Below are 13,620 nucleotides of genomic sequence, written 5' to 3' on the forward strand. Positions count from 1 at the left end.
ATTCTGAGAAAAGAAAATAGAGACAACTGTAGAAGTGGGGGATTTGTGTTCTTTTCAGACATTAGGAATGGACTGGGTTTGCATGTAATGGTAATTTTTTTTTCAGACTCATCTAAGGTACGTAATGAAAGGAAGTTCTTGATTTCCCAGAATTTCTTCACATGGAAATGGTGGCATTGTAACTAAAATAGATGTATGAAAAGAGGAAATATTGTCTGAAAATATGCTGAGTAGTCAGGACACTAGAGACACTGTGGCCTCCCAGTATACATATATTAAAGGAATTTTCAGATGAGCATGACTCCTGAATGTAACTGAAATTATCCTTCATTAATTTCTTCAATTTTCTTCTTTTCAAGTTCCATTCCGATGCTGAGACAGAGAATGGGGAGAAGGATTTATTGTCAAATACATTACCGGATTGTTTATTATAGCTATTTCATTTTTTTAAAGTCTAAAATGTATGTTATGTTTCTAGATGCATTGTAATTTTAATTCTGCTTGCTTGGTTAAAGTAATGCACATGGCTTCTTGATAGTAGTTAGGTCTTTATTAATAAATGTCTCCTAGAAGGGCGTGCTTGTAGTGAGTTAAGAAAAGGAATCAACAAAGTACTCTGTTATTCTTACAGATTTTTACATTGGCACAGCATATTAAAGGTTGAGACCCATGAAATCCTGTCTTTAAAATAAACTAAATAAATTAACTTGCAGGAATTTGATCTTAGTATGATTATTGAAAAATCAAACAGAAATCAAAATAAGCACCTCCCCACCAACATTATAAAAATTCCATAAAGTCTCTAACGTGAATATCTAGTGACTGCTTAATCTTATATCTAACCAAATAGTCATCGCTCATTTATCCAGCTGAATTATTTTGATTCATACCTTGACTTGCAGATGAATTGAGATTCAGTGTTTTACTGAGGTGCTGGAGAAAAAAAAAAAAGATATTATCAGACATTAAAGGATGCTAATTTTAAATTGGGGCTTGGTGCTGAAGGTGAAATATGGAAGCTTTATAGTGGTTGCTTTTATCTGATGATTCCAAGGAGATGTAATGTTCCTAAAGCAAGCTTCACAAGATGATAATATTAAGCCTTAATAAGCTGCTGCGTAGATTAGTGAGACGTTTCAGAGGTCTTAGTCTGAGTTCATCATTGTACTAATGCAGATAAATTGCTTGCTGCCAAGACCCCAGTGAGGAGATCGGTGTCTAGCACTGCAAGGTGTACTGCGTACACATCCCTGACTTAGCATTGAGTAAAATATTGAACTCTGTGCTGTGTGGAAATCCCTTCAGGCTTGCCATACTGCAGATGAGTGTCCATCAATGACTGTCATGCAGGTCACTTTCATAGCTTTTCTGGTTCTGATGAGCATCTAAAGTGCTGCTCTATTGGTTCATACTGACAAATGGATACAATAGTAGCAGCTTTACAAAAATATTTTGTCAATGTTTCTTACTGTGTTATAAACATGTGACTTTTTTTTTCCTGGCCCTTTTGTCAACCAGAAAAAGTAATCTGTTTGATAAATGTTTGTGATGTAGCATGCATTATCTTTTACATATGTCTAAAGGCTAGTGACTTGATTATAGGCACAAAGGATAATAAAGTTTTCCACAATGCAGTATTTGTAGCTAGACTTCCATTCCAGTGCTAAGTATCTTCTCTAGAAATATTAAGTTGGAGCATAATAATTGTCTACCTTCAGACATGTATTACCTAGCAAGTAATCTTCATTCTAAACTGTTACCATAGAATTAAAACACAATCTTGCTGGTGCATGTGATTAACGAAGTTTTTATATGCCACCAAAAAAGTCAAGGTTACGTAAAGGGGAACTATTTTTTTTTTAGCTGTTACTCTTTCTTCATTGCAGTATTAGTGTTCCATCCATAAGATTACCTCTGACATCCAGTCTGCACTCTATTTCAGCTTCACCACACTCGTTAACAGCTCTACAGGTGTAACAGCCACCGTCAAATGGAGTGGGTTTCCGGATCTCCAGGGTCAACACGCCTTGTTTACTGAACATGCGGTACTTGGCATCCCCAGAAAGATCCATTTTGTTTTTGTACCAGAATATCTTTGGCTAAAGACCACAAAAGAAGAATTTTAAAACAGAAGGTAGAAAAGTGAAGAATTATGGCTGATCTTACAGCTTTAATTTAGCCATCAAAGATTTATGCATAATGAGGACTATATATATTATACAGGGGTGTTAATTTTTGAAGGAACCTCCCCTCATTCAGTACAAACTCATGAAACTAATAATTCTAATGTTCAGTATGTTCTTTAACTCTCAAATAGCATGTAGATAATGTAGATCTGTACCCTATTCTATCACAATTAAAAAAAAAAACCTACAAATTTTTTTCCTTCAGAAGTTATTTAATTGTGCTTATTAAAATATATTTGAATGCTTCAAATATCTTACAGAAGGGGAATTAAACTGCACAGATTATTACAGCAGAAGTGTCATAAAGGTCTGCAGATGCTGGGTGACCAACTTGGAATGCCAAGGTTTGGACTGGGAAAGGATTTTCCAAACCATTTAGAATATCTTTAGCAACTTCAGGAATTTCAAAACAGTGTTCTGGTTGGCTTCAGCTGAGCAATAAAGTGGTTGGCTCTGTACCAGTTCAAGCCATTTTTATAAATGAAATTTTGAAAATGAAAAATCTGATATAAAGCAACCTGCTTTTGTTTATTTCAAACTTGTTGTTACATATACTGAATAAATAGGCTTTAAAGAGTAGAAGAAAAAGCTCTGCATTAATCTGTTTTACTTTTGGAATTAACATCTTCTGTTTTGTCACCCGTGAACCAGTAAAACTACTGCACTGTTTTATAGAGTGGACTCAAATTTACTGAATCACTCGTGTCTTTGACATGTGATACACAATTCAGTCCATTCCAGTTGCCATGCCTATTTTTTCTTTTAAAGATATCAGCTGGACACTTTCCTGTCTCAGTTTTTTGCTTCTTTTTCTATAGCCTCTTCATCTTCCTGTGTGTATGTCTCTTGTTTCAGCACTGCTACCAGGGCATGAATATTGGCTCTGCTTGAAGTAACTTTTTGGTGCCATACAGATGATATCTGAGGTATGCTTGATAATCTATAGTTATTCAAATTGGAAAGGTCTATCAAAGTAAGCTACTGTCTGTGAAAAAGACCTGTTGCTGACTTATGCAGTAGGTACAGAAACTGTTTGTTAAGGCTGATTTGGGCAATGCAAGTACCTAAATGTATCTGGAAAAGCTACTTTGGAGTATTAGGTATACTGAAGGATGAGGACTATTTGTATCCTAATGTGGAAGGCAGAGCGAGCATGCTCACAGTCAGAAGCCTGAAACTACTGTACTTAACAGCTGTAAAATACGATGTTTTCCTTAGAATCTTCTTAAAACCATGGAAACTGAATGAAGCAGATACAGATGCACAAAAAGGTCAGTTAACCAAGAGGGAATATCATTACTAACACTGCAATTTCATGATGAATCTAAGCTGAGGCAGCTACTGGAGGATGGATTTTGCCTACAGTTAGTGGTGTGTCTTCTGTGATGTTCTTTTGCAGCTATTTATGTGGGTATGCTTCCTTTTTATATTTGACTTTTGTCTGGAGCTCCTTCATCCAATGAAACGCAGCAAATGATTGCATTAAGACTGTCTCTATTTTTTTTTTTTTTTTGAGTTAATTTGAATTTCAAGCTATTATCTTGCATGTTTTGCTATGTAGCTATTAGATCCTTGTGCAGGCATGAGGAAGGGAAAGGAGCAGGAAATAAGCAGCCAGGGAAAAGGGTACTACATTTTTTTGTAATTGCACTAACTTAAATTTATGACAAGATTATGTCATAATATGGTAAATTCCTTCACTGCGGACAAAAAGCCTATTTCCCTTTTTTGAGAAACCTAAATTTAGCTCCTAGCTGATACAGTTTTTACTGCTTGTTCCTGACTCTTAACAAAAAAAGTACTCTTCGTACAGACTTCAACAAATATATTTAGACTGAGAAAATATTCCTGTGAGAAAAAAAAAAAGCCCCCAAACTTCACACATAGCAGCAGTTTTTATTCTAGTTAATTTTGCAAAATAACTCAGGCTTATGTGGATGTATTGACATCATAACAGAAAAACTGGTGTTCCTATGTATCATTTAGGTTAATGAAACAATATCTTACATTAACTGCTGTTTTCTTGAAAGACTGAAGAGAACAAAATATATATTGTGAGAAGATACCTGGGGTTTTTTTGTTTACCTTTTTCAGTGAGTAGATTTTGTGTACATGTGGTACATTTTCAATGGCATGGTGTTATCATAAGCAATGCCTGTCCTTGCCACTGTCTCGTTTACTATATTGCCCCATTGGTTCTGTACACAACCACACAAACACTTGCACCATGCATTCTGGTTAAGCATCAGTTATGAGTGAGGTGGGAGATAAATGGATGGCTCATACTTTTTCTTGATATACTTATGTTACACCCCAGTCATGCTGAACTGACATGAATTCTAAAGCATCGTCTTGGCTTGTTGTGACAGTATCAATGACACCTGTTGTAATTTGTACCTTGGGGATTCCTCTTACAGCACAGCTGAGCGTGGTGTTGTATCCTGCAATCACAGAACGGTTTACTAAAGGGTGAGTGAATTTAGGAGGTTCGGAGAAGTCATGTTCTTTGTAAGTAGGTGGCTTATAAGTAGTGCCTGCAATTCAAAGAAATGAAATAGTAAGAACTGTGTTTTCAATTCTGTTGAGTTGTGTACAATCAATTTGTCATTTAATTTGCCTATATGATTTAGAAAAGCTTCAAAGCTATGGCATTTATGATATAACAAATCTTTACATTCACTTCACTCTAAAACACATTTAATGTTTAATACTTCATTTAAGTAAAAGGGCCTGGCAATCACGGGGTTTCAGCTTCTGTTAAAAATATGAAAGCCGTGTGTCTGCAGGGGAAGTCTTCACCACAGACATCTTAAACTTTTAACCTCAGAATGTAAATATAACCCTCCGATTGTATTATTTTCTTAAAATAATATAGTTTAGGGAGACTGTAAATATTTTAGAACAGATGTTTGTGTTAGTACAGGAGATCTGCCTAGGTAAGGGCTCTTGATGCTAAAATATTTTATAAGTGCTAGTTACTAAGTAATGAAAATAGCTCTAGTGTTGCATCTAATAGTATTGCATTTTCCATTTACCAATGTATTTTTTGTGGTACTTAGCAACTTCTGTGATCTTTGTTTTGAAGAATATGTTACCTGTTTTTTGGATATAGGCGGGATTTTTGGTGATTGCAGCGGTTTCACTCAATCCACACAAATTTTCACTGAAGACTCGAAAAAAATACTCATTTCCCATAATCAGGTCTGACACTACACAGTTTGTGCGACGATAGTGATCAAAAACAGTATACCATTCCTGTAACAAGACTATACTGTTTAGAAAGATGCTATGAAAGGTCAGACATGGTGCTAATTTTGGTATGGAGAGATCCTTCTTGCTACAAGGAAAAGACAAGTAGACATGTATTTAACACTAGCCCGTGAAATAAATATTATGTTCCTTCCTGTGAAGATCAGCTGATACATTTTCCTACTTTTATTTTATGGCTGGAGTGATAGTTGTATGAATACTTGCATTTTGAGGAAAAAAAGAGAAAAATCTCTTTACATTTTAGCACTACTCATATCTGGGGAACCTGACACAAGATGTGACCTCAGAACATGGCTGCTTGATGGGAACTTCCATGAGAAGGATATTTTCCAGCTGGACTGGCATTCATACCTCTCCCAGTCTATACCCTAGTATACCTCACATCTGAGTTTAAGTCTTCCTCCTTCCCCTTCAGTTTTTCCCTTGCATTTGTGAAAAATATAATTCCAAATGAAAAATACAATTCCACCTTTTGGGTAGAGCTGTCTGTCCAGTTGCCACCAGAGACGGGACAGGCTGAGTCTCTCTTTTTACATTTTCTACTGGGCATTTTACAGAGCCCTGCATTTTTTCATTTGGTTCCTTTTAGATTCTATTCTTCAACATTTAACTGCCTCTGATATGCCATAGGACAATTCAGACAAAAAAATGATGGTCACAAATTTAGCTGTTTTCCTCAAATCTCTGTGTTCCCAGAACAGGTAGTAGTTTAAACTCCATACAAAGTCACCAACTCAGTGCTGTGTCTTACCATTGTCTTTTTGTCAGTTTTCTGGACTGTGTAGCCCAAGATCTGTGCATTGCCATCATCTTGTGGAGGTGTCCACTCCAGGGCTGCATTAAATCCCCAAACATCTACAAGCTTTATATTCTGAGGAGGACCAGGCTTGTCTGCAGAGGAGACATGAAAAAAACCCTTAGCTTCTGTTTCAAGATCTAAGAGCTTTGTAATTTCCTCCCATGCAGGGAAAAAAATAGAACCTGATAGCAATCTGTAATTGTTCCACATCAATACACTTGATGTGAAGTTGAAACTGTAACCAGGAAAGTTGGGAAATTTTTGAATACTGTCTTAATACTCTTCTGGGAGGCCTAAAACCTGCTGAGAAATAGACTACACAGTAGCATTAGTAATAAGGAAACCAGAAAAACTCTTAAAATGGAAGAAGTAGGTTGTGTAGTTTGGGTGAGTGTGATTAACTCTTTTACTACAGTTTTATTATTTGCTTTTTTACCTCAATGCAATTTCGCGGCCATTTCTGTACATTGAGAGCCATATAAACAACAGAGGTAACCGGGTATATGTCCCTCCACCTAAGGTAGGCCAGCCATTGGGCACTGTACCTGACTCTTTCCCGTTGCCTCAGTGCTTCTTAGCTTGCCCACTAGTGACATTTCACTGTTATAACTAGAAAAAAACACAAACTCTCAAAGATACAGAAGTCTATGTCCACTTTAAGATGCCTGGAAATATATAGAAAAATATATATCATAAAATGATAGTTTTATTTTTTCCTTCTTTTAAGGATCATTCGTATTTCTACCAATGTTGTTCAGTCAAATGCTGTAACATTTAAATTAGACTTATTAAGTAATATTCCTGTCTGGTTTAACTTGAAGATGCTAGTTCTTCTTTTTGGTATGCTAGATTGTTGTTCGCTTTTACAGGGCTTGTAGGGATGATGATCATTACACTTGGGGTAGAGGGTCTTGTGAGTAACTGAAGGATAGTTTGGGAAAATTCTAGATAGCTGAATGGAAACTGTCTCCTCTTTTTGTAACTAACCAGTAAAAACGAAGAAAATAGCAAGAATCTGGTGGATGTAGGTTTGAGATGAGCGAAGCACAAAGAAATGCAATTATAGATTTCTTGTAATTTAATTCCTTAAAGAAAGATAGGCAAACCAATAATAAACTGGCCTTTGACTGCTATTAAGGTAAACGTGACTTTCTGTGTCAAAGCACAATGTGCTGATTCTCTCTTCACTGACATACTTTGGAATCAAAAACTGCTTTATAATTAACTTTAACCCTTTTTGTCCTCCTTCATATTGCTGAACACTGGAGCCGACTAGAACACTACATGAAGTTCAATAAGGAATATGGAAGGCATCACTCTCATTCCATTTATTGTCCTCTTCCTTCTTCTCTTACACTAACATTTTAGAGAAAAAGCTGCCATCTTCTGCGTTTCTCAACAGCTACCAACTTCTTCCCTGTTTCTGAAGCTGGGAATGGTAATGTGTTGTCAAATGAACAATATTGCTTATGAAGATGTGGAAATGCATTTGCTGTTATCTTGAACCACAACTTAAGAAAAATCTAGATGTATTTCTAGATGTGTATCTTCATTATACAGAAATCAATTAATCTATTCTAACTTGAATATAGGAATTTTGTATACTATATATGAATACATGTGTGGGTATGAAAACTACAACAGCTTCAGTGGGCAAAGTCCTACAAGTCCTGAATAAAGGTATTACAATCTAACAGTAGAAAGATGTTGTGATGTTTAGCAATTTGTTAATGATTTTCAAGTCTACCTATTGTTACAACCCCTCACAGTATCTGCCTAATTTTACAAGTATTTTTCCTGCAAACTTACCTACAGATATATCTACACAACAGATGTGGTTTGTGGTTGGTTGGGTTTTTTTGTTGTTTTTGTTTTGTTTGTTTGTTTGTTTGTTTGGTGGTAGTTGGTTTAAATCTTATACGAAGAGATTGATAAATGGGAGAAAAATATGCTCTTAGGTGCAATGAAAGGAAAAAGTACACTTTTTGGGGAAGCCTCACTAGACAGATATATTTTGAAGCCTGGGCCGTATTGCTCCTAGTTACCTAAAAGCAATTATCAGGGAACCTCCCTTGAAAACAACGGGGTGACAGGTGACTCATTAATTTCGTAATCTATTGGAAGAGTTATACTTCAAGAATGTATGTATGTATATTTAAGACATTCTTATGAATATGTTTATGTACATAGATGTAGATAATGTTTTTTGAGGAGAACAATTTCATAGTATGACTTTATTAAGAACAGAAGAACAGTTCAAGCCTTAACCTGCTATTGGATTAATGTGATAACAACTCGATGATGTATTAAATAATCCTTTTTTAATGAATTATTGTATCTACCCATGGTGGTATAGAGGGAATAAAGAAAAAGAGCGTACTTAAAGCCTCAATACTTGTAGGTCTTTGTAAAGGACAATCTTACAAAAGGTAGAGATGGATAAATTTGTTGAATGGATTTTTATATTCTTGATCTTTGTGATTTGATGAGATAATGCAATCTGCAAGAATATCTACTCAAAATTCCTTTGTAGAATTGTAGAATATTCCTTTCTCAGTACTAACCAGTACATCTCTGGCTGGTAATTTGAACACAGGGTGGGAAAAGTTAATCCTAGTGATGCATCTGTAGCAAATTATTTTCTTCTGTAGGACACTGTGTTAGAGTGGGGGTTTATATTCTGCTACCCTCCATACAAGCTTATCTGAGGATTTTTGCATTTTACTGACATTCATAGGATGGGAAGAAGAGATAAAGTGGCCATTGTCTTTCAAAGAGAAATGATAATTTACATTTTCAAATAATAAATAGTGGGAAAAATAAATAATTCCAGTTAAAAAAAAAATAGAACTGAGGTTTGCTTTGGTCAGTAGAAGGTGTAACAGAAGACATCTTTTATCGATTAATGGAGTGGGGCGAACATTGAGGGAACTGTATTTTTCAGAGATTGGAAATATTTTCATTATATAAGACCTTTCTATAAGTATTTTAAATATACTCTATTCCCATAGTAAAAGGCCACACTTTGTAGATCTCTAAAGCAGAGTGCAGCAATTGTTTTGGCAACAAGAGCAGGTGATGAGAGTAATAGAAATGTTTCCTCCTGTTTGGAACAGCCTCATTATAACAGCAGAGCTTTTGGTTACTGGCATTCTTGCCTTGCTCTCAAAAAGATAAGGGCTGAAGTTACAAGTATTAATCCTTCATCAGGTAAACTCTTGCCAAGGAAAGTTAGCTGATGAACAGACATCTCAAAAGATCGCTAATTGATTTCTATCTCTGAAAGCTGGGTTAGATTTCCAGCATGCCATGCTACAGCACCTAAAGCATTACCAGTAGTATAGAAAGAGTGAATCACCCATATTTCTCTCCTGCCAAAAGAATTTAAAATCTTGAGAGCAAAATGTGCTGTTGACAGAACTGAAAAAAGGTAGTTCTGGTGGAAGAGTGACAGAATCAAGAATCAGAGCAGATGCCTTGATTGCAGAAGTATCTGTATATGTTACAAGCCCTTTCTTTTCATGGCCAAGAATTAAATGAAATTTATTTATTCCCCTTCATTGAAGCAAGCTGCCCAAGAATTAAAAAGTTTAATACCTGACCTCCAACTCTGACATGTATTAAACTGTGTGATATGATTAATTGCCTTTTTTTTTTTTTTGGCCTTTCATTTTCTGTATGAAATAACTCTCTGACAATAGTACATGTGTCTGTTTCTATACCTTTCTACATACCAAACAATGGGTGAAAGATGTTTGGTACTATGCTGTAAGAGCAATGTGCTAGAATATGGAGTCACTAGCAAGTTTTAGAAAGGTATTTTGGTGTGTAGAGTGCACTACATGCCTTTATCTGTGTCCCTTGGAAATACTTTGTTTTATCTGCCATTTGCTTATTTTGCTGTTGCAGAATTGCGGCCATCCTCTTGAGCAGAAGCAGCTGGTGGTATTAAGGCATATTTGCTCAATTTGTTATGCCTTTTTTGTTTGCTCTTGGCACCACTGGATATCCATTCTGCCAAATTATAAAACTTTAAGCAGAATACAGTCAACATTATATATTTAATTTGAAAGCATAAGGAGTTATGTTTAAATACTCTTTTTGTGCCAAAATAAATATTCTAAAAATGTCTTGATATGTTGAAGGAAATTTGGGATTACACTGTGAAAGAGTGGGGGGGCGGGAAATAAAAACAATTTTCAAGAATGTTACATAGAACTGTAATGGGGAGAAACAGAAGAGCTCTGGCAGAACTTTAATGAAATCTGAGTAGAAAAGATCTCAGAATATATCTCACAAAATCCCAGGGGAAGTTACTGAAACTTTGGCAGTGCATTCCTTTAAAATGACACTAGAAAAGAGACTAGGAATTGTATAATAGAGAATAAGCCTCCACTAAGCCTCAAGCTAACTAGATGCTCTTAACAGAGTAAGACATTAAACATGAATTTTCCAAGTTCACAGGACTGTGCCTTCTTGTCATTTCTAATTCTCGGAACAGCAGAGGGACTTTAGTGCAATGATTTTTATCTTCACTGTCCTTATCTGCTGATGAAACCCAGGAAGAGTATATCACAGAATCACAGAATGTTAGGGATTGGAAGTGACCTCGAAAGATCATCTAGTCCAATCCCCCTGCCAGAGCAGGAACACCTAGGTGAGGTTACACAGGAAGGCGTCCAGGCGGGTTTTGAATGTCTCCAGAGAAGGAGAATCCACAACCTCCCTGGGCAGCCTGTTCCAGTGTTCCGTCACGTTCACTGAGAAGAAGTTTCTTCTCAAATTTAAGTGGAACCTCTTGTGTTCCAGCTTGAAGCCATTACCCCTTGTCTTACTGTTGGTTGTCACCGAGAAGAGCCTGGCTCCATCCTCGTGACACCCACCCTTTATATATTTATAAACATTGATGAGGTCAACCCTCAGTCTCCTCTTCTCCAAGCTAGAGACCCAGCTCCCTCAGCCTTTCCTCATATGGGAGATGCTCCACTCCCTTAATCATCTTTGTGGCCCTGCGCTGGACTCTCTCCAGCAGTTCCCTGTCCTTCTTGAACTGAGGGGCCCAGAACTGGACACAATATTCCAGATGAGGTCTCACCAGGGCAGAGTAGAGGGGAAGGAGAACCTCTCTCGACCTACTAACCACCCCCCTTCTAATACACCCCAGGATGCCATTGGCCTTCTTGGCCGCAAGGGCACAGTGCTGGCTCATGGTCATCCTGCTGTCCACCAGGACCCACAGGTCCCTTTCCCCTACACTGCTCTCTAATAGGTCATTCCCCAACCTGTACTGGAACCTGGGAAATCCATTCCAGGATTCAGATTTCCTGCCTTGAGGACAATATGGCTATTCCCAAGAGCACCAGAACTTTCAAATTATTTTTGTCACTCTCAAAGTGGTAGAAAGAAGGGTGAGAAATATGATTAAAGACATGGAACAGTGTCTTTTGGGAAATAAACAAGGGGTCTAAAACTTGAGAATGTTAACTGAGGGGCGTGTGACTGAAGGCTATAAAACCATGAGTAGCATATAAAACATGAATAAATGAGATTATCGGGAGAGATACTCAAACTAAATGGGTAGCTGTACATGCATTTAAACTGAAATTCCTTACAAAGGGATATTTGGATTCTGAAACTAGACCTGAATTAATAAACTGACTGGATAAAATCATGGAATAAAAAATTCCCTCAGGGGCTATGGGACACAGATAATCCCTCTACTTCAGAAAGTCTCTAGGATACAGATCATTTCAAGCTGGGAAAATATACTCGGAAAATTAAGTGACATGCTAGCCCTGCTCTGAGCTTTGTCCTAGTCATCTGCTGTTAACCATTGTCAGAGAAGGGATTTCGAGGTAGCTGGACCTTTGGATTGCCTCAGTGTGACTATTTTGTTTTGTATGTTATGCTTATTTTGGATGTTGTCAGGTTCTTACCTATGATTTGCATTGTTATTGCAACTTTATCAGTCATGTTTTCTATCTGAAGAGTGACTTCATATGCTCCTGAGTGATGAAGCTCTGCCTTTCTGATGAAAAGGATTGTGTCTGTGTTGCTGTTCCGAATTCCCACATCTTTGGAGTCTAGAGTATGACCATCTTTCATCCAAGTGATTTTGGGTCTTGGTTTACCCTGAAGAGAAAAAAAGGAGATTTTTTTTTTTTTTTTTTAGGCTGTAGTAGATTACCATTTTTATTTTTTCTGGTTTTAAGTGTTCTGTAAGTCTAGAAAGCCTAATTTAATATGCAGAGTTAGGATAATAAACTCTGCAATTTCTTTTCCTGAAGGCAAACATTTGCTCCTATCTGTGTGGTTTAGTGGCACTGTTCCCTGAGGATGCCATTTAGTTGTAGTTAGAGACTGAAATTATATTGAGAACAAACCCAGAAAAAATATACTTGTACTGGTATGGTACTCTTTCCCCGGCATCTGTGAAGCCAACAGTTGATCTGTTTTACTCTGATAATTATTAACTAACTGAAGTCTTTAATATTTGAGGAGTTTATTAATTTTTTCCCACCTTCTCCTCCATTTCTTAAAATACTTGATTCTCTATCCCCAAGTATTTTTAAGGTCTTTCAAAAAATTGTTATAATCTCGAAATCTTGGATGTGAAACTTACTGTGTAATTCTTTCTGCATTGCAAAAATTGTTTTGGTGACTGTCAATATAAGCAGTCAGACAGTGTTGCTACACCCATGGAAGATGATGTTGTGGAATCAGTAAGATATCTGTGGTTTATGTCACTGTCACTCAGCCATTTCCAGGAAAACTGGCAAAGAATATTTAGTTCTCCAAAAGTTGTTTGAGTACTACTTCCACAGTACAGATCCAAACCGAGAATCCCAAGAAACAGAAAAGGACCAAATCATATTTGGTAACCGTATTTATAGTCAATCTAGCAGAAAATAACTCAGTGGGGTTTTTTAAGTTTCTGCCAGATGAAGATGGTGGAACAGTGCAGCACGGGGCTTGGTGAACCCCAGGTGTAGCTCAAATGATTGGAGAGGGAAAGTGAGACCATCCAAGTCAGCGGTCAGATCTGCTTAGGCTGCCTTGGAACTGCAGTCTAAGGCACTGAAATTAGGACATCTACTGCTCTCTGCCTCTAGTGAACAGCAGAGAAAGCACCTCTAGAAGGCTCCTCACTTCACTAGATGTCTGAAACATACTCCGTAAACTGTATCTCTTTCCACAGGCTACAGAGGGAGATTAGGATACCCAGACTCTTGGTTTAGGTGCCAAAAGGTAGGCAGAATAAAAAGACATCTTTGTGCTTTGCTACTCTGTTGTTTCAGGTTTGTCTGGTGTTTGCGCAGAAAGTCTATGCAGCATCATTTTATTTTTCTGTGGTATTAGAAAACT

General features: G+C 37.0%; 1 protein-coding gene across 1 annotated transcript in view; it reads right to left on the reverse strand.

Moving 5' to 3' along the window:
- Positions 1-902: 902 nt before the first annotated feature.
- The window catches only part of MYBPC3 (myosin binding protein C3), a 62,889-nt gene continuing 50,171 nt past the window's right edge, over positions 903-13,620 (reverse strand). Inside the window, exons 29-34 of the mRNA XM_065635302.1 lie at positions 12,192-12,387; positions 6,208-6,347; positions 5,282-5,441; positions 4,584-4,720; positions 1,913-2,099; positions 903-933 (exon numbers count right to left, since the gene is read on the reverse strand). Coding sequence (XP_065491374.1) covers positions 923-933; positions 1,913-2,099; positions 4,584-4,720; positions 5,282-5,441; positions 6,208-6,347; positions 12,192-12,387 — 831 coding nt within the window. The 3' untranslated portion in view covers positions 903-922. The remainder of the gene's footprint in view (positions 934-1,912; positions 2,100-4,583; positions 4,721-5,281; positions 5,442-6,207; positions 6,348-12,191; positions 12,388-13,620) is intronic.

This window comes from Caloenas nicobarica, chromosome 5, assembly GCF_036013445.1.
Source record: "Caloenas nicobarica isolate bCalNic1 chromosome 5, bCalNic1.hap1, whole genome shotgun sequence".
Taxonomy (NCBI): domain Eukaryota; kingdom Metazoa; phylum Chordata; class Aves; order Columbiformes; family Columbidae; genus Caloenas; species Caloenas nicobarica.